Here is a 20,177-nt window from a genome sequence, read left to right as displayed (position 1 = left end):
CCCGGCCAGCAGACGGATTAGCAAATTTAGAGACGGAACGCACGAAATTTTTATTTAACGGAGCCTTGGATTTAATTTGCATTTTTTTTATGTTTGGTTGGATTTAAATTAAATGCATGCCTAGATCCCATTTAAATAATGCTGCCAAACTCCATCTTAAATAGATCATCATCAACTAAGTTGCAATACATTTTTTTACCTTCTGTACAATCTAAGAACTTGATCAATGTGCTCATGAATTCAGCCAGTAATATGTTTCTTCAAATGCTCCCTACCTACATTACTGAAAAAATCAGAAGTTGGTACTTCTCTATAACATCATGGTTTAATATAAGCACGCAACTTCAGGACGATGCCAGGAGAAGATTTTACTATACATCTCTTCCTTCTACTGCTCCTTATATGTGCACGGTCTGGAGAAAACATATTTAGTAAGTTTGAGTTTGAGATCAACCCCTAATGCAAGCTTTAAAACTGGCGAACAGTAACTTCGCCAACTTCTAACTGTACATAACTTGATTTAAATTAAGAAACAGTCGTCAAAACTTCGACGTCCCTCTTAAGATTGCATTATTCTACCGAATCCGACAATCATGTACTACAATTTAAATTAACCAGCATCTCAAGCACGTAAAAGGCTCCAGTCAGAGAGAAAATGTACAAATCAAGAGCACGGTTCTATTTTAGGCAGGATTTAAACAAGATTTAGATTCGATCGCACCAAAATATTTTTTTTGGCAAATTTAGATATACTGTTCTGATAAAATGGTTATTACTTGATCTTAGGATCTGTTAACTCTCCCATGCTCACAAAAATCTTACGCTAAGTAAGCAAGTTTTCATGCCGAACAGTTCAATTTTTAATCCATTACAGTATTTACAGAAACCAGAAAGCAGAATCACCATTCACCACAGCAAAATTGCTAACAGAAGCAGAAGGCTCACCTCCACCGCAGAGGTTCGGAGGACGCCTCTTCTTACGAAGTTCCTGAGGAGGAACCAAAATCTCGCCGCCAGCAATACACGTCGAAGAGCAAGCCGTGGATGCCATGGCCGCAGAGCGCGGGGAGGGGAGGTCGGGAAATGAGAGATGAACCCTAGAAAAACATTCGCTGAAGCGCGGAGTGAGCACGAATAGGGTTGAGAGCAGTATGCAGAAGCATCACTTCTTGCTTGTGAAGAAGACAGGACTACGATGACGTGGGAGCTTTCTCTCTCACTGGTTTATCACTGATTTAGTGGCGGGAAGAGGATCCATCGGAGACTCCGGGTGTCCATAAATACTAAGTAATTTATGGGAGCCTAGGTCGTCATATATGAGTTGGGTCTCATAAATTTTAGTACTTATCAATCTAAGTGTATTGCAGTGTGTCCATTTGACACGTGACGTTCAACTAATGATTATGTTCGAAGTTCGGATATAATATTTTCTCTCATAAATAAGTGGCTCGAATGTTGAATAAAGAGAATATGTGGACCTTATTTTTGAGAGTATCTATTTTCTCTCCGTAAAAGTCTAGCGCGTAGTCTTAGAGTTTTTAAGTGACTTTCATGGAAGCCTAGAAATGGGAGCAACACCCACCAGCACTTTATACATTCTCTATATTCACTTAGTGCTTCAAAGGTTAAGCTCGCATCCCCAACCTTTTGTTGGGATGGTTGGGGTTTTGAAACGATAAAAGCCCGAGTTGAATTCCTATAGGTGAAAATTGACCCCTAGAGCCTAGAGTCCTAAGGACCCATTGGGTACTCCAAATAATTCTTTTTGGTCTAAGAACAGCCCATTAGGCTGAGGTCCTAGGCCAATCAAGGATTTTATCTCTAACCACATTACCCTATTAAAAAACTTCTAAAAATTTCACTACGTCAAAATTCAAATCCAAGGGAGGGGTGGGTCGCCAAAATAAAACTTTGGCCTCATCTAATTTTTCCCAACGCCAACTAACCCTAAACACATTAACTTAACCCTAAAATTTAAAATCACCAATAGTCACCAAAATCCAGTTAGACCCAAGTTAAACTAAATCAAAGAATCAATCAATTAATAAACAAATAACTAAACCTATCAAAATAAAATCAAAACCAATTTAAAGTGTTAATACCAAAGTCACTTAAAAATCAAAATTAAATTATGGAGCATGATTAACATAATTATATAGTTAAACAAATTATGAAGACCCATTGAGCCTAATCTTTTGGGCTAAACCTAAAATTATTTTGGTTAAGCCAAATCACAAAAATAACCCAAGCCCAAGCCACATGAGAAGCCCATGGACCCATTCATCATGCCCCATCTCCCATGGGTCAACCATGACCCAAAAAGACCTCCCATGACTCATAAGGCTCGCCATAGCACATGGATGACAGAAAATGTTAAAATAAATTAATTTAGCTTAAAACAAGCACTAAAAGACAAAAAACCACACTAAACCAAATGAGCAAAGACTTGGCACCCAAGTCCAACTCACTCGTGTTCAAACTTTAAGGAGTCAAACTCAAGCCAAGTGTGAGTCAAGTCATCCACCAAAAGCTTCTCCAATCCTCTCAAGCCTTGGTCATGCTTCCTCCATCGCCATTAGAGCTCACCATGGTCAAAACATAAAAAATGGAGAAAGCTTCTATCCCTCTACCCAAGCTTCTAAAATCCATATGCTTATCCTCTGAGGAGCCACCAGAGATCTTCAAGCGCGTCAGAGCTTCCCTTGATTGCCTCCCATAGCTATAAATAGCCCCAATCCGAGAGCTCTACACGCACACTAAGCTCCCAAACAACCTTCCAAACCCCTAACTCCCAACAGTAAAAGCATTCCCACAGTCAAGAGCGACCCATCCCCACCATTTTCAATCCTCCATGTCACTCTTGTTGCTCTAATTTGTCCACTGAAATCCAGGGACGTTTATAGCCTTGACATGAAACCCTTCCAGAACTCCCAATTAAGCATTTCAAAAGCTTCACAGAGCCCCAACATTCCTTCCCCAATCAAATTAGACCTTCTCACAACCCCTATCATAACCTCAAACCAGACCATGGCCCCATTTAGTCTAGTTCATAGCTAGGACCAATCTTAATTCGAATTGAAGCAATGAGGAGCTTTGTGGCATCATGGTGATGGTTTCCATCAACCATAATCGAGGCTTCACCTATTGGGAAAAGGTATGGTTTCAAAACATTGAAATTAAGCCTCGATTTGGTCTTTTGTGGAGAAAATAAACTACGCAAGCCCACTTAACCATATAGATAGATTTGTCTCGCTTGGATGACGCTATATGAACAAACTTCGTACAATTTGGTTAACCATCGAGTGAGATTTTAACCCTAGAGTGTGTACGACTCTTAGTTCACAGACACTTTTAGACAATGAATTGAAGTCAGTCGTTCACATTATTTGAAACGGATGGCGAAGATCGGACAGGGCGGACCGCGAGATCAAATCAGCACATCAGGTCAGCGCATCCTGAGCAGTCAGCGTGGAAAGGGAAGCCAACCACGGAGCATTGCACGAACATTCAACAAATATGAGGATCAAGTCAGGGCTTACTTAGATAAGTAGGAAATTCAGAATTTTTGAATTAATTAAACATAAAAAATCAAATAAAACTTAAAAAATTCATGTATTTGCAAAGAAAAAACACAAAAATATGATAAAAATATTGTAACACTTAGCAAACAAAATAAGAATTGATAAAAAAATAAAATAATTAATTTATTTAATTATAAATGAATTAAATACCACATAAAAGTATTAAATTATAAAAATTAAATATAAAACATAAAAATATAAAATTTTTAGACATTATTCCCTCTTTCATTATGGTTGTTCCATTATTTTTCCATAGTCAGGGGACCTCCCTCACAAAAAAATGTTTAATTTCCTACTGAAATTATAATTATTTTGGAAAATAATTATAAAAAAATAAATAAAATTTAAAAATACAAATCAAAATGAAGATTAAAAAGAAGATTTACGGCAACAACCCTAAATACTAAAATGACAATTTTCATCTCTCAAAATTTTAAAAATTAAATTAAAATATTAGGGGAAAATTGGTAAAACTAAAAATTTTGCATTTCTGCCCAAATTGTTTTTTAAACTCAAAAAGTCTTAGGATCACATCCTAATGAAAACATTAAATTAACTTTTTAATTAAAAATAATAATTTCATAATTAACGCTTTAAGTAAGAAATTACGTTAATAACCAAACCTAAAATTTAACTTAGGTATAATCCATCTTAGATCGAAGCCAACCAAAATTTATCTTATATCTTAACTTAGGTCTAACCCAACTTAAACCTAAATTAATTCAAATTTTAAAATTAACATAGTTCTAACCCAACATAGACCTAACTGAACTCAAAATTTAAACTTAAAATAAGTCTAACTCAATTTAGACCTAACTCAACTCTAACTCTAAATTCAACTTATGTCAAACCCAACTTAAACATAATTCAATCAATTTAACTATAAACTTAACGTTGGTCTAACCCAACAACTCAATTTTTTAATTTAGCTTAGGTGTAACCTAACTTAAACCTAACTTAAGCTAACCTAAACTTAACTCTCAAGTCTAACAAAATTTAGACTTGACTTAATCAAATCCTAAACTTAACTTAACATAAACTTAACTCATGGCTAATCCAACTTATACTTGACTTAACCAAATTATAAACTTAACTTAAACTTGGCTTATGTTACAGCTAATTTAGGTCTAACCCAACCTAGACCTAACTTAATTCAAATGTTAAACTTGACATAGGTCTAACTCAACTTAGACCTAACTTAATTCAAATTTTAAACTTAACTTAGGTCTGACTCAATTCAGACCTAACTCAACTCAAAATCTAAACTCAACTTAGGTCAACTTATACATAATTCAATCAAATTAACTTTAAACTTAACACAACTCTAATACAACTTAACTTAAATTTTAAACTCAGCTTAGGTCTAACCTAACTTAGAGCTAACATAAGCTAACCTCAACTTAACTCAAGTTTAACCCAATTTAGACTTCACTTGATCAAATTCTAAACATAATATAACATAAACTTAACTCAAGGCTAACTCAACTTAGACTTGACCTAACCAAACTATAAATTGAACTTAAACTTAGCTTAACTCTAACCTAACTTATGCTTCTTATGAGTGAAATATATTGTCATAACTCTGAAATGGAGTATTCTTGTTAGTCATTCACTCGAGAAATTGGTCCCAATAGTCGTTCTAAATCGCGATGCGGGTAGTGTGTCCTGAACCCTAATTTTCCCATAACGCACTTAGGGTAGACTCCATGACTTCCTATGTTCGTGAGAGGCTCCATATGGACGTATGGTGACTTCTAATTATCTAATTAGGCATCAACCATGCCTCATGTCCCGTATGAGCCTCCCGAAGGGAATTTTCCTGGGTAGGGTTGCATCGCCACAAAGCCTAGCTACTTGCTCCGAACAAGTGTCAGAAGATCTCGGGTGGGTGTTTTGAGCTATCGAATGCTACAAATGGGTCGTAAATCATATTGAATTATGTTGGTTGACACCGTACACTCGTGACAACAAAAAAAATTACAACAAAGTCATTACAATATCACCCAACAAAGAAAATAGTAAAAAACCAAAATAAGACAATCTTCAAAATCTCGCACTACATTCCCAACCAGTTGAATCATCATCATAGTAACCAACAACAACACATTATAAATAATGTTGTTACCAAATCCACATAAAATGCCATCACCCCATCAAAAATAAAGAAAATCTAACATCAATGCAAAATCACATGAATTGAAAAAACAAAAAACGCAGAAATAGCAAAATCCAATTACAGTGCACAACCATCGGAAAATCATTGACCGAATAGAGCTCAAAAAAGCTAAAATCATCGCAAAATTAAAAAGCCAGAATAGATAATGACAGAGAATACCGCGGGTCGAGGGAGAGCAAAGGAACCAAGCAGAGCCGAAAAGCAGAGGAAATATGGAGAGCAAAATAACCGCCAAGACATGCAAACCCTTGCCATGAGGCAAGCCGGGATCATACTTTAAGGCATAATTGCGAGAGAGGAGACATCGGGAATCAGAGAGAGAAGCCAAGTCGTGAGAGAGGGGAGGGAGGGGGGCAGGGCAGTAAAAGCCGAAGGAAATAAAATACAAAACGCAGGCCGTGTGATCGAACACACGGTCTGCATTTTATCAAAATTTTACCAGACTTTCGTCACGATAAAAAAAAAATTAGGGACCGAGCTTTTGTAACGCACTGCATGAAAAAGTCGACATCAAACCCACCCTAAAATCTAAATACTCAGTCTATTTTGTCAGCTAGCTCAAAAAAACATTATTATTTTCACAATTTTTTTGGGGGAATATATTATATTTAATTTCCATGCTTATGGCGAGTGATGGATATACCTAAGCCCCAAAGATAAAAAAGATATGTTTTTTCTCCTCCTATTTTCTCCTCCCATAGAAGAAGGAAGGATGATGCGAGCTCTCGACATCCTTCCCTCCTCCATCCCACCTCAGTTCCGGCGGCAGCTCCTCTACCCCTCACCTTCCCCTCCTTCTCTCTTCTTCTCATACCCCACAAAACCCTATTCGGCAAAATCCCCACCCTCCTCCTTCCCGCGCCGATCCACTGCCCTCCGCAGCAGCATCAATGGCGAGAAGCCCGACGAATCCGTCTTCTTCGACGAGGATGGCGTGATCGGCGACATGGACGGGTATCTCAATCACGTCTCTCTTGAATACGACTCCGTTTGGGACACCAAACCCTACTGGTGAGTCGCTGCCTGTTCGGAAAATTTACGCTTTGTTATATGGGATAGTTCACTGGCATCATTAATGAAATTTAAATCTTATTTTGATTTTTTGATGATACCTGGATTGTGAACATCTTTCAAGTAGAATGATGCTAAACTCTTAAACATCGAGATGACTATTGATGTAACGATGGAATTTCGATAGAAAGAATAAAGTTAAGTGTGCTAGTCTTCGAGCACTTCTAGAATGGGTGATCTCTAGGGAAGTTACGCCAACACAACAAAACCGTGAGACCATTTGACCAAAGCGAACTATACCTTAATCAATGAGATTTCAAGCTATCACAAATGCTAGCAGAGCATAATACTAGCCCGAAGATGAGAACTAAGTGTCATACAGAACAAACTGCTATGTCATGGGAGCTGCCTCTTAAACACTGGATAGGACAAAGTAGTACATGAGGGGAGCTAGCTCTTAAATTTGTATGGGCTATCTATCTGTCTAGTGGATGATTCTTGGATAAGCGAACTAACGAGGACGTCAGTTATTTAAGTGAGGGAGATTTAAAACCCTCTAGGTATAATGTAGCTGAACTCTTAAATATCGATGCGTGTTTTGGTGTAACAATGAAATTTTCATTAGAAACTTCAAAGTTAAGTATGCTCATCTTGGAGCTGTCTTAGGATAGGTGACCTCCTAGGAAGTATGGCAACAGGACAAAACCATGAGGTCATTTGGTCAAAGAGAGCAATACGTTGATGGGTGAAAGTTTAGGCTATCGCATGTATATTTTCTAAAACCATTGTTAATAGCTAAATTATTGCTACTAAAGAAAAATAGTAATCGCCATTGATTTTGTTAGATTGTATTCCATTTTTTTAGTAAGATAACATCTACAGAGAGCATTTTATTTGATAGATAACATTGAACTAAGCAGTTAGTGTAAAAATAATAATACAAAATAATGGAAGATTTACATACATACCACTTAATTTCTATGTATTTACATATATACCATCTAATCCATGCATACCACTTCATAAAAGCTGTATTTCTCTCTTACATGGAATTGGGTGATATATATGTAAATGCTCCAATCATGGAAGACTTAGGTGTTCTAAATGTAAAAAGTAAAGTTTAGCTGTTAGAAATGTAAATATATAGGAATTGGATGGCATGTATGTAATTGTCTCTGTCATTTCTCCCATAGCCTTGGGATCTGCTTGATTTTTTCTTAAGTTGTCTTTAAGCCAACTTAAGCCTTTCAAGTAAAACCAAACAACTTTAATATCACTTCTATAAGACTGAAAAGCTCAAGTTTTTTTCTAAAGCAAGCTTAAGCATAACTAAACATTTTCTTCCTCTTCTTCTTGCATTGGACCTTCATCCCATACCACAATGTCGCACATTCATTCACCAATGTTGTAGTTATCATTGTGTTTAAAGGAACAATCATTATCTATGCTATAGTTAAAGTTGTTGCCATAGTTATCTTCAATGTTGCGATCATCAATCATAGTTTATCATTAAACTAATCAATTTCTAATTGTTCGAACTAACACATTCATTGATTTATTAACTCATAACTAATTAAAACAAATAATATCTTATTGGATGCTAATGGTTTAAGTCTCCAAGTTTTTCATTGAGCTCATCCTAAGCCCTAACCCCAGCTTCTGGGTTAGTCATAAATATTACGTCCGCTTTCTAACAAGTGATATCAGAGTTAGGTTCTACTAGAATCAAATTTTTTATTCAATTTGTGGCTCTATGGCTTTTGAGCGAAGTTCAAGAGCAAGTTACTTCTATTATAGCTTCTTATGGTTGAGACTCTAGTGGACTATTAGTACATGATATTTGATGAGCTTGAAAATGCTCTCATTTTGAATGGAATTGATGAATCTCACTAAAGCTCAATTTTTTTGTGCTAAGAAAGAATTTATTTGCTATTTTATTATGCCTAGTTTTGATGAGGGGTGTTAAAATTTGATCGTACAAGCCAACTCGACTTGAACTCAACATAAAAAATTCGAGTTTAAGCTAACCGAAATAAATTTTCAGGTCATGTTCCAGTTAGGAATCCTATCCTATTTAATTTTTCATGCCGTATTTGGGTTGATCTGCTAGCTCAAAATCGACCCAAAATTTACCCGCTAACTTGAAATTGATCCACCAACCCAAAATTGACCCGAAATTAATGTAAAATTGACCTAAATAATTGTTATGTATTATGTTATACATATTATATGGAACAATTTCGGGTCAGTGGGTTGCATGTGTGTCAGTTTAGGGTTGGACTTTCTAGCTCATTTAATATTTCAATTGTGTTCTGGTGAATTTCGGGTTAGATCTAAACTTGACCAACGAACCCGCTTTAACACCCCTATATTTGACATTCTTATCGAGACTCACTAATGTCAAGCTCATCTTTTGTAATTAATAGGTGCCAACCGTGGACGATAGTGCTAACAGGAGCGATTGTGACCCTGTCGAGTTGGTTATGGCTCCACTCAGTTGTAATCAGTATTGGTATTTTATGTTTGGTATCTGCATGGTGGTACATTTTCCTCTACGCCTACCCCAAGGTATGTGCTTCAAACGTTGCTAATCCGCTTACTTAATACTTAAGTGATAATTACATACATAACACTCGAAATATTGCTATTTACAAAATCTAGCATTATTTTTGAACTGCTAAACCGATGCATTTACGCTTTCCACCATCAATCCATTGAGAATTCGATAAAAATGAAAAATATGAATTGGGGTTTTGAATTAGGATTTAGTAAATCCAGTTCCTCCTCAACTTCTTCCCGGATTGTTGTCGGCAGGATTTAATAAATTTGAATTTACAAGATTGACTAAAACTATTAAATTTATTACCATACTGCCCCTCGGAGTATTTCTCAATTAAAACTATGTATTGCAGGCTTATTCTAACATGATCGCTGAGCGAAGGAAAAACGTGAACAGTGGTGCTGAAGATAGTTTTGGCTTCCCAAACAGTCAGTGAGTATAACTGAAATATGTGTGGGTTTATTTTTAGCCTTATTACACTTTTAAGTCTTTTTATGTAAATTAATTATTTATTAAGTATGTATTAGTGAAATTGTTCAGTCCATACAGCTTGGTCTGTAAGCAGGCATGGCTATTAGGGACCCTTATAATGATGATTATTTTTTTATTTTTGGAAGATTTACGAACATATCCCTTAATTCATGGAGAAAAATTTGCGTACGTAACAAGTACGCAGGGCTGTGTATATTTGGGGGTTATATGAGGGTTACAGAAAGGTTATATGGAAGTTACATGAGTATAGCACATATGTAACATTCATATACCTTTCTGTAGCCTCCCTATAACCCAAATGTATGCAGCCCTGCGTTCTTGTTACATGCGCAATTTTTTCTCTAATTCCTGTGTTTGACATATCTAATTTCTAAACTTTAATTTTTTAGATATATGTCGCTCTAACTATTCACGAGAAGATGTGTTATTTTTAGAAGTTAAAATAGTAATATTTTTGATGTGATATGAACTTTGGGTGATATAAATGTAAAGAATGGTTTAGGTGCTTCATATGTAAATAAATGGGAATTGAGTGAGTTTTATGTGAATAAAAAGGTATGTTTTAGGTTTTAGAAGTTAAAACGTTGGTATTTTTGATGTGATGTGAAGGATTTGGATGGTATAAATGTAAAACTTAAATCTTGGGTGGTAGTTATGCAAATACATAAGAATTAGATGGTATGTATGTAAATGTTCCTTTATATATTTTTTACTAAGCTATATGGGCTGTAGATATATTACTTTGGAATCAGAAAACTAACATGATTTTCATATTCACGTGATATTATTATTATTTAAGCTTTAATATTAAATGCAGCTTATTTGCCAAATTATTTTAAAACTTAAATGTGTTGGTTTAAGCTATGTTTATGTTCAGCTCATTAACTTAACAATCCAAACATAAGCTGTTTGCGAACCGTTTTGATAAGCATAAGATGTTAGGGGGTAAGAATGAGGTTTAAATCTTATTATTTATATTTAAATATTCATTTAGATAAAATCAAATAGATATTTATTTTATTATATAATTAATAATTTTAATTAATTATAAATCTTTGTAGATACTCATCAATCATGTATATATTTAAAAAGATTGACCACATGCTATTAAAAGAACCCCCAACCAAACTGATAATGCCCAACCACTCGATCCCGCACATAAAAAGTCTCGAACCCGTGACCTCAGGGGACTTAAAAATGACATTATAGATGTCAATCAAAGCGTCACGGTTAGCAGCACGACCCATCCATTACATAAGCAAATCATACTGTAAAAAATAATTTTCTATCACAAAAAAAAAATTTAGAAAATAGACACAAATATTGTAACAATCTGAAAAACAAAGAATGCAGAAAACCGTCCCAAAGAAGAGCTATCCGCGCACTTACCAGTGACATAGTAGTTGAGGATGTAGTTTCCTACCGTGAGGCACGAGTTCAAATTGTGCATATTGTCCATTGGGCTCATCCTTCACTTAAAACTCTGCTCGCTCGATTTAATTGGTTCGAAACATATTTTTACATTATGAAAATTAAAATATTCCATCTACATTATGCAATTATACAAACATTGAACGGCACAGTAGACTTCCTTGAGGAAATGAATTCTCTTGTTCGAGGCCCCCCAATCTTCACCCTGCAAACTGCACACAACAGAGTTTATGAGGAGAAATCAAGAAGACTTTTGTCTTAGTTCTTTAATTCCTTGAACATGGTTTAATTGATTAATTATTTATGTTATGATTTACACATATCATGCAATATATTTGATTATATGAAATATAGAGAATTATAATAATTATATAATTTTCTTTTGCAATTTACCTATTTATTCATTAATCTACAAAGCAACAACTCTAATAAAGCACTCTTTACATGCATCAATATTCAAAGACCAAGATAAAATATTAATAGAGAACTTTACACACGCAGCGCAAACCTAAACTTTCACATTTACATGCATACATAGCATTTGGTGTTTTAAATCTATGTATGAAATGGTGTATTTCACTTTTAAAAAACGTTAATAGTGCTATTTTTTATGTGATATTAAAGATCTGAGTTTTATGTGTGTAAATATGAAAGTTTTGGCTTGAGATATGTAAATACACAAGAAATGTGTGCTACGTATGCAAAGAAAGACTAGACGTGCATAGGCACATAAGTAAAGATGAATGTACTGTCATCTATTTATAATTGCTATTTCCGTTAGACTTAAGCTCCATTTGGGGCAGCTTATCTGTTGCGGCGACGTTTTGAAAACGCTGCCTCCCCGTTTGAAAAATACGTTTGAGCAGATTATCCGAAAACGCAGTTGGTTTTTTACACTAAATGCGGAACGCGGGCCGAACCTCACGGTCAGCGTTTCCAGATAAGCGAGTTATCTGGATAAGCACAAGCTGCCCCAATCGCACCTTTAATGTGTATATATGCATGTTTGCGCGAAAGAGAGTAGAGAGAGAGAGAGAGGGAGAGAGAGAGAGAGAGAGAGAGACCTTATTTCAATAGTTAAACTGAAATTCGAGCTCATCTAGGTTGTCCCCATCATAGAATGCATAATTGGTATCATAAGCGTCTTCACTTCCACTTGCGAGATTACTACTATAACTGCTATCAGATGAATCCAAGTAGTCTGGATTTAATATCTGATCGTTCTCAAATTGCAAGCCGGAGTCACTGCCTACTTCTTCATCACTGATTTGTTCAATATCCATGCAGCTGCAATAATCACATGGAAGGACTTAGAAGAAGACCGCCGGATTGGAAAAAACAAGGGAAGATTTACATACATACCACTTAATAATTCATATATATTTAATTTTTACATTTATGGCATCTCATCTATGCATGGAAAATTTGTATTTAACTTTTTTAAAGTTAAAATATTAGTGTTTTTTATGTGATATCAAAGATTTGGGTGGCATAAATATAAAAGGTAAAGTTTTAAGTGTGGTGTGCATGTAAACAAACTTAATGCGAGAAAGTATAACCACTCGTCCGGAGGAAAGTCTGCGAGCAAGCACAAGTCAGGTCTCGCTTCCAAAATGCGTGATAGTGGTGGGATACTGGTGGAGTAGACAAAGCAAACAATTAGTATATATGAATATGAGAAAAGTGTCACCATGGTCATTTTATTACTAAAGTTTATAAAAATATCAATTTAGTCCGTAGATTCTTTTAATGAGTTGAAATAGTCCCTTACGAAAGTTATTTTAGGCGCCCACTAAAAGAGCCTAGAGATTAATCCAACACTTCAATAAACTCTAAGACTAAAATGACCTCATGTAAATAATCATGAGACTACTTTGACACTTTACTCGTGTGAATATCATAAGCAGTGACGTCAAAAATTGACCCAACAGAGACCAACTTCACCTGAACTCGGCTCAAAAAAATTGAATTCAGGTTGACCCGAATAATTTTTAGGTCGGTTTAAGGTTAATCCACCAACTTGAAATTGATTTTAGATTGACCTGAAACCGACCCGCTAACCTGAAATTGACTAGAAATAAAACTGTCAACCCAAAATTAACCTGAAATTAACTCGAATTTACCCGAAATCAACCCAAATAGCTATTATGTTTTATATTAAATGTGTTACACAAGTCAAGTTTGGATCGACAGGTTGAAGGCAGGCTGGGTTCTAGTTAGACTTTTTGGCCCGTTTAATATTTAGATTGAGTTAGGATCAAGCAGTTTTAGGTCGGGTTGATTTCGGGTCAGACCTAAACCCGACCCACAAACCCAATTTGACACCTCCGAACACAAGGCCTCAAAAAATTGAAGCAAAAATAACAGCTTACCTTGGGCTGTAGCACCTAACATTCCAGTCATCTTCTGACGAAAGGCCATCTTTATTCGAGATATCCTGTTCATGGTCAAGGACACGTGGTAAGCAGTTACATGCAAATCTGTATAGACAAGATAACAAGTGAAAGCTCAGGCAGCAGTCTGAGCACACACCAAATATCTGAGGAGCTTACAATCTCCAGAGATCAAAGCTGATAAGAACCGAGCAACTTCAAGCTGCAGAACAGAGAAATCTAGCAAATTACATTTTTTGTCAACAAAGATGAAATAGAATAGGGACATTTACACACATACCACTACATCCCTATGTATTTGCATACCTAACACCTAAACTTTACCTCTTTTTTACATTTATACCACCCAAATCTTTCAGATCACATCAAAAATAGCATCATTTTAACTTTTAAAAAGTAAAATACTTTTTTTTTATTGCACAGGTAAGATGAGAAATATGTACAAACTAAAGTTTAGGTGTTAGATATGAAAATACAAAGGAACTGAGAGATATGTATGTAAATCTTCCAATAGATGCACTGTTCTGATGTGCTTACTTCTTTGAGATGCAGGCAATCACGAAGAATCAAGACTTCAAGTGAATGAGCATTTGAGCCATTGACAAGGTTCCTAAACAACTCAAACAGTGAAATAAAGTAGTAGAAAATGATTGTAATGAAAGTGGTAGTTTTGGGGGAAAATGCAAATTAATAAAGACCATAGAATGATAAAAAAGGAAAACCTTAAAAATACTCCGGAAATTGAGTAAGATGTTGAAAAATCAACTAACTTGAGATTTGCAAGCCCCTGCAAAATAGAATCAAATGTCAAACACGAGTGATTTTACAAAAGCTAGAGTGAAGCGAGGAGTTAGGGAAAGGGGAAAGAATCAAGCAACAGAAAGTTAGGTTAGATAGACAAGTTACATGCTAATACCTATGATGTGAAAGAAAAATTTACAGAATTGAAGAGAATTGTGCACATGAATCAAGGACAGGAATGTTAAAATTCAATCCCTAGCCGATCCGATTCTAATTCATGATATGCTCAAAGACATTTGATCCAACTTCAAGCTGACCTGTAGGCATAACTATTGGTGAGCTTGATTCGATCCACACATAAGGGTAATTTCTTTTCAAACCAAACTAAAAATTAGATCTATTTCAATTGATTTGCAATCATCTAAAATATAAATTATTTGTTTAATATCCAAAGTTGTTCTTGAGCCAGCTCCACACAATCCATGCTCACAAAATTTTATTTAAAGTTGAGCCAGATATAATTCGCTATTCGGGTTATTAACTTCTATCCGAGCCAAAAACTAATCAAATATTTAAGCAATCTTTTACTTTTGCATAAAAATCACAGCGCTAAAAAGGACCGTTTTGACAATGGTTGGGATATTGCTTGATAAGTCAAACATTACTCAAGATCAAAGTGACATTCATGTCTTCTATGGTCATATGTAGCAATGCGCAAGAAAAAATTGTGAATTCAGCGGAATTTCAACATAAAAGAAATTATGCATAGTGGTTTTCCTTGCCCTCAATTTAAAAACTAGATTTCAGGCCACTGTTACTCCCATGCATTTAGCTAACATTTTCATGTTTCTCATCAAAAAGGTCATTCTGGTAACTTTTGTTTGAGCTTTAAGGGGCCATATCCTTATGAATAGTAAATTCGAGGTTATCAAACTAATCCTTACATTTTTTTAGGTTTTACTTGGGGATTAATAGATGTTCTTTGAAGATCAATGATAGAACATTGGCAGACGAACCTTCACAAAAATTATAAAAAACATTCTAAAATCCATATAATTTCTTATTGTGGACTTGCATCATAATGTTGAGTGGCTAGCTACGAATCAAAGATGGAGACGCCGACTGATATTCAATAACAGGCCACCTGGCATTTAGAGGAGAAGCTACAATTCAGGCTAGCACAACTACAAATCTGCGGCATACTATAGAAAACATTAACCGAAGAGATGTATTTAATAAATATGATTGTGATAATCATTAGCCTTTTTCCAACTATTTAAGGTCAGAGTTTTGAATGCTCAACTTTCCATTTGTCCAAGTGAGTGTTGCCAATATGTTAAACTTATTCTCACAAATCATACTTAACAAATATCAATCCATGTAAACTTTAAATCTAATCCTATTATTTCTCAATCCTCTAAGACCAATTTTATCAACTCCTTTAACAGTCACATTTTCTACCATTCATTATACATATCCAAACCACCTAAGTAGGTTTTCAATAATCTTATCTTCAATAGATGTCAATCTAATAACTCATCTATATTATCTTTTATTAATTTATCCTTCTTAGTTTTAACGCATATTTTAACCTTTTCATTCATTCACACTTAACTTTAATATCAATGACTTTTTTTATAACCCAATATTTGGATTCATATGGCATCCATGACTAATTAACATTTTATTAAATTTAAGTTTAAACCACAATGATATCCCCTTATTACTAGAAACTCTTGAGACACTTCTCTAATTCATCCACCTAATCTTAGCTCCAAAAGTTTCATCCTCAAATATATCACTATTCATCCACGCATAAAAAAAAAAAAAAAAAAAAAAAAAAAAAAATCTACGATACTTAAATTTTTCAAACTTAAATGTCACCTTAATTTCTCATAATATTGAATGTTAATTATTAACTCTATCACACCAAATTATTTAATATATATTATGTTAAAAATTTATAGAAATTATTATATATATGAAAATATATAAAATTGATTATTTTGGTTTTCTTTAAGTTTGCTAAGGTAGAAATTAGAGAGACATGGCTTGTTAGAGAAATAAAAATATAAGAAAGAAAGTATAGAACAAATACATATTCTCTAATAGTGAAATTATATATATATATATATATATATATATATATATGTGGGAATAAATATTAAACATATGGAAAACATCACTGAACCACATAAATCTCATATCGCTTTTTTCGGTATTTTTTTCCCGCGGCTATTCCTCTCAGTCTTGTTCCTTATTTCATTCACCCAAGCACATTTCTTACATATAATCTAATAGATGTTGTGGACAAATCTCAAATATAACATATTTAAAACCATTCTTTAGCATCCTGCGCTGAATTTTAGAAATGATTAGCACATAACATAAGCAGAAAGTGATATAATAAAAGGTTGAAAGAAAGCTTACTTTGATCAGGATACGAACTTTGTGATCATTGAGTTTGAATCCCCTTAAAGTCAATGAAATTATTTGAGGACATCCATTTACAAGATCAGCACAAGTTTGGGATTTCAAACTATCATCACAACCTGGTAAAAAAAGAATATTCGAAAGCCAATTAAGCAATCTAAAGAGAAGATAATAACACCGTTACAAGAAGATAACACACCAGTTTCCAGAGACTCTACAAACAATTGCTCAATGGAGTGACAGTACGCACTCAGAAACTCCAATATTTGCCTCAGCTCGATATGTCTGTAAATAAAAACGGTCAATGCCCTAAATTAAGCTTTTGAACTCGAATCAATTATAGGGGGGGTGGAAGGGTGGGGGAGATTAAATCTGCATCAGAAAACAAAGTAAAGAAAATAGTGGCACTGATAAGAAAATTAATTAAATTGGAAAAAAACAGGCTATTCAACAAGCAATAAATGATTTAAAAAAAAAGTTCATTATGTATGTTAGCTTTTAATTAAATGAACAGGAACATCAAGAGTTAGAAAGAGGCCATACATTTAACTAAAATGAGCAGCACAAGACAATATCATAATGGCTTTTACTAGTTACACCCATGATAAGACACCCATAATATTTTTAAGTTATACTGTACTAGCAGAAACACTAATAACTCCTAGAAGAAGCCAATTATGCTATAAATTGATTCATTTCACAAATAATGACAGAACGATAAAAAAATTTCAACCCCCACGTGAAGGCCAGATTGCAAATTTGTTACGGATCAAGTCATTCACATACTTTTTCAGGTAGAAAAAGTATACTTAATATCACATGCATGTGAGATGAGGCAAAACAAATCTAAAAGCCCATATAGGAGTATACCAAAAACAAAAAGCATCATAATGTCTGCAGAGAATAGTTGTGTGTGACCATTTCTCTATATGACATCAATATGAAATAGTTAATAGGGTTACTTAATACCATTTTTCTTTTTTAAAAGTTTTCGAACAGTTATTTTCATAATCTTGCATTTATTAATTTGGGGAGGGGAGGTTTGGACTCTTTTTAAACTCAACTTTTCATATTGTTTTCTAAATTTTTGGTTGAGTTTATTTCAGATAATCACTAGTTTGGAGAAGAATTTCCCTGCTCTTTGAGAGGCGAAGAGGGAAATAGATTGTAATGAAGTCTGGAACTCTATCAAAATTCAATTTTTGGAGCACCTCGACCTTCTCCCTCATCCATCCTAGGCTTAAGCACTGATTTCAGGAGCTGATGGATGCGCTCAGCAGATTTTGAAGGCCAGCTGCTGCAGTCTCCGACAGCAAAAAAGCTACCCAGGGTCAACAGTAAGGCAAAAATTCAGCAAGCAGGTGTAAAGCCGGAAACAGGGATGGACCGGCTGGTTTCTTCTAAGAATTGGTGGTAAACCACATATCTAGTTGTGTTTTTGAATTTCTTCCAATTTTTCTTGCAGATTCTTGGAGTTCGAGCAGCATTAGAAAGGAGAGTTGGATATCCCGGGTGCGGGAACAGAGACAATAGCAGTTGTTCCTGTTCTGGAAGGAGTGGAAGTTCAATGCAGATATAACCAAGAAAATGAATGCAGATGGATTTTAAATGCAAAAAATAATAATAAGGGTTCATTACACTCTCTACTTTCATCGTAAGACAGTTATCTTTCCATTATTTCTTTTAGGAAAGCAAAATACCGGTTTCCCCTTGACTTCGATTTCAGTGTGTGGGGAACAGATAGTCCAGTTGTTTTTGAGTATTAATAGGATAGAAAGTGGCAAATCTGTAAATTCCACTTGATAAACATTCCGGCAAGAGTGAGGTAGCAAAGAACACCGGAAACCAAGAGCAGGAAAAAGTGGAAAAGAGTCCATCATAAGTCCAGATGGGTTATTAGCCATTTGATGGAAAATGATCTTCATTGGTGCTATCTGACAATTTGCCCAAAGTCTGTGTAAAGATTTATTATACAAGAAACTAAAATGGGGTTGTGAACAAGTAATGATCAAGGTTGAAGATAATTGCTACTTAAAAAGAAACTCATACGGATGATCTTCCAAAACTACTAGGAGATGCAAAAAGGTGTTCAAACAAGATCAAGGGTTCAAGTTCTTTACTCTTAATTGAATTGGCTAGGATAAGTAGATGACTTAGCTTTAAGTTTGCTCAAGGTCTTGCAGTACATTGCTTTTATCATATAATCAAATAGATCACATTTTTGGGTTTGTCGCTGCGCTAGCCTTTCTCCATGGAGAAGGTCTTTTCTAACAAGCATTAAATATATGATTTTGCTGAAGTTTTTTAGAACATGTTTATTATGCAATATTAATCTCAAATTTCAATTTTCATTTAGATTGGATTTGTTTATGTACATACAAAAAATGATTATAGATGATTAACCACCTATTTTTCATTTATACTGTGTAAAATGATCATCTTCTTAAACTAATAAATTTAGGATGTTCAATATAAGCTTATCTACTATCAGTTACAAAAATTTTCATAGTTTTTTATAAGTATTTTTATTTATTTTGTATTTCAAGTGAGCATATAGTCTAGTTCAAATCGACAAAACAATATATAAATATATATTGAAGTTTTTTAGAAGGGTAAAAAGAATTATTCCTCTTCAACTTTATAGGAAACATTTACAAGATAAATAGTAGAGGAATGATGCCAAATCACGAAAGCTACAAAATCCCCAAGCTAGAAAAATGAAATAGAAATTAAAAATTACCAATAATAAATAATTCGAAAAGGAAAGATTTAACTCAAGTAAAGTGTATTAAAGATGAAAATCAAAAAGTTCTTTTCTTAGAAAAAGATATTCAACATAGGTGAGTGAGTTACTTTGATAAACGTTTTAATGAAGTTTCTGAAAATACGATCGACCTCAGTGATCTTATTATCGTGAATAATAATAAAAAATTTCATTTTTACCGTCGCATTAGTAAAAAAAAGTTGAGGAGGCTTTAAAGAAAACTAAGGGTGGAAAGTCTGTAGGACTTGATGATATCCCAATTGAAGTGTGGAAATATTTGGGAGATTTGGGAGTTTCTTGGCTTACTAAACTCTTTAATATTATTTTAAAAACTAAAAAGATGCCTGAGGAGTGGAGGAAGAGTATTTTGGTCCCCATTTTTAAGAATAAAGGGGATGCACAAGAGTGTGCAAATTATAGAGGAATTAAGTTGATGTGTCATACTTTAAAATTATGGGAGAGGGTAATTGAACATAGGTTAAGACACATCACAAAAATTTCTCATAATCAATTTGGATTTATGTCGGGCAGGTCTACTATGGAAGCTATACATTTATTGAGAGGTTTGATGGAGAAGTTCAGAGAAAATAAGGAG

General features: G+C 34.5%; 3 protein-coding genes across 3 annotated transcripts in view; 1 reads left to right on the top strand and 2 right to left on the bottom strand.

Annotated features, from left to right (window-relative positions):
* The window catches only part of LOC110020768, a 33,181-nt gene extending 31,911 nt beyond the window's left edge, over positions 1-1,270 (bottom strand). Inside the window, exon 1 of the mRNA XM_020718983.1 lies at positions 946-1,270. Within this exon, the coding sequence (XP_020574642.1) occupies positions 946-1,051 (106 nt within the window). The 5' untranslated portion in view covers positions 1,052-1,270. The remainder of the gene's footprint in view (positions 1-945) is intronic.
* Positions 1,271-6,399: 5,129 nt separating this feature from the next.
* LOC110020830 lies at positions 6,400-9,904 on the top strand. The gene is made up of 3 exons (XM_020719086.1): positions 6,400-6,768; positions 9,195-9,336; positions 9,681-9,904. Exons 1-3 carry the CDS (start codon positions 6,425-6,427, stop codon positions 9,762-9,764), a joined length of 570 nt encoding a protein of 189 aa, XP_020574745.1. The 5' UTR covers positions 6,400-6,424; the 3' UTR covers positions 9,765-9,904.
* Positions 9,905-11,290: 1,386 nt separating this feature from the next.
* The window catches only part of LOC110020867 (F-box protein SKIP17-like), a 21,760-nt gene continuing 12,873 nt past the window's right edge, over positions 11,291-20,177 (bottom strand). The window contains exons 5-13 of the mRNA XM_020719136.1: positions 17,018-17,103; positions 16,816-16,937; positions 14,367-14,431; positions 14,182-14,254; positions 13,784-13,846; positions 13,624-13,688; positions 12,811-12,885; positions 12,316-12,538; positions 11,291-11,463 (exon numbers count right to left, since the gene is read on the bottom strand). Coding sequence (XP_020574795.1) covers positions 12,322-12,538; positions 12,811-12,885; positions 13,624-13,688; positions 13,784-13,846; positions 14,182-14,254; positions 14,367-14,431; positions 16,816-16,937; positions 17,018-17,103 — 766 coding nt within the window. The 3' untranslated portion in view covers positions 11,291-11,463; positions 12,316-12,321. The remainder of the gene's footprint in view (positions 11,464-12,315; positions 12,539-12,810; positions 12,886-13,623; positions 13,689-13,783; positions 13,847-14,181; positions 14,255-14,366; positions 14,432-16,815; positions 16,938-17,017; positions 17,104-20,177) is intronic.

Source organism: Phalaenopsis equestris, unplaced genomic scaffold, assembly GCF_001263595.1.
Source record: "Phalaenopsis equestris unplaced genomic scaffold, ASM126359v1 Scaffold000107, whole genome shotgun sequence".
NCBI classification, from domain to species: Eukaryota; Viridiplantae; Streptophyta; class Magnoliopsida; order Asparagales; family Orchidaceae; genus Phalaenopsis; species Phalaenopsis equestris.
This window is presented reverse-complemented; position numbering and strand designations above follow the sequence as displayed.

Excerpts from the sequence above, each read along its gene's own strand:
- LOC110020830 (XM_020719086.1), top strand. The coding sequence starts at position 6,425 with ATGTTTTTTCTCCTCCTATTTTCTCCTCCCATAGAAGAAGGAAGGATG. Across the intron at positions 6,769-9,194 it reads TGGGACACCAAACCCTACTG|GTGCCAACCGTGGACGATAG; the intron begins GTGAGTCGCTGC and ends TGTAATTAATAG. Across the intron at positions 9,337-9,680 it reads TCCTCTACGCCTACCCCAAG|GCTTATTCTAACATGATCGC; the intron begins GTATGTGCTTCA and ends TATGTATTGCAG.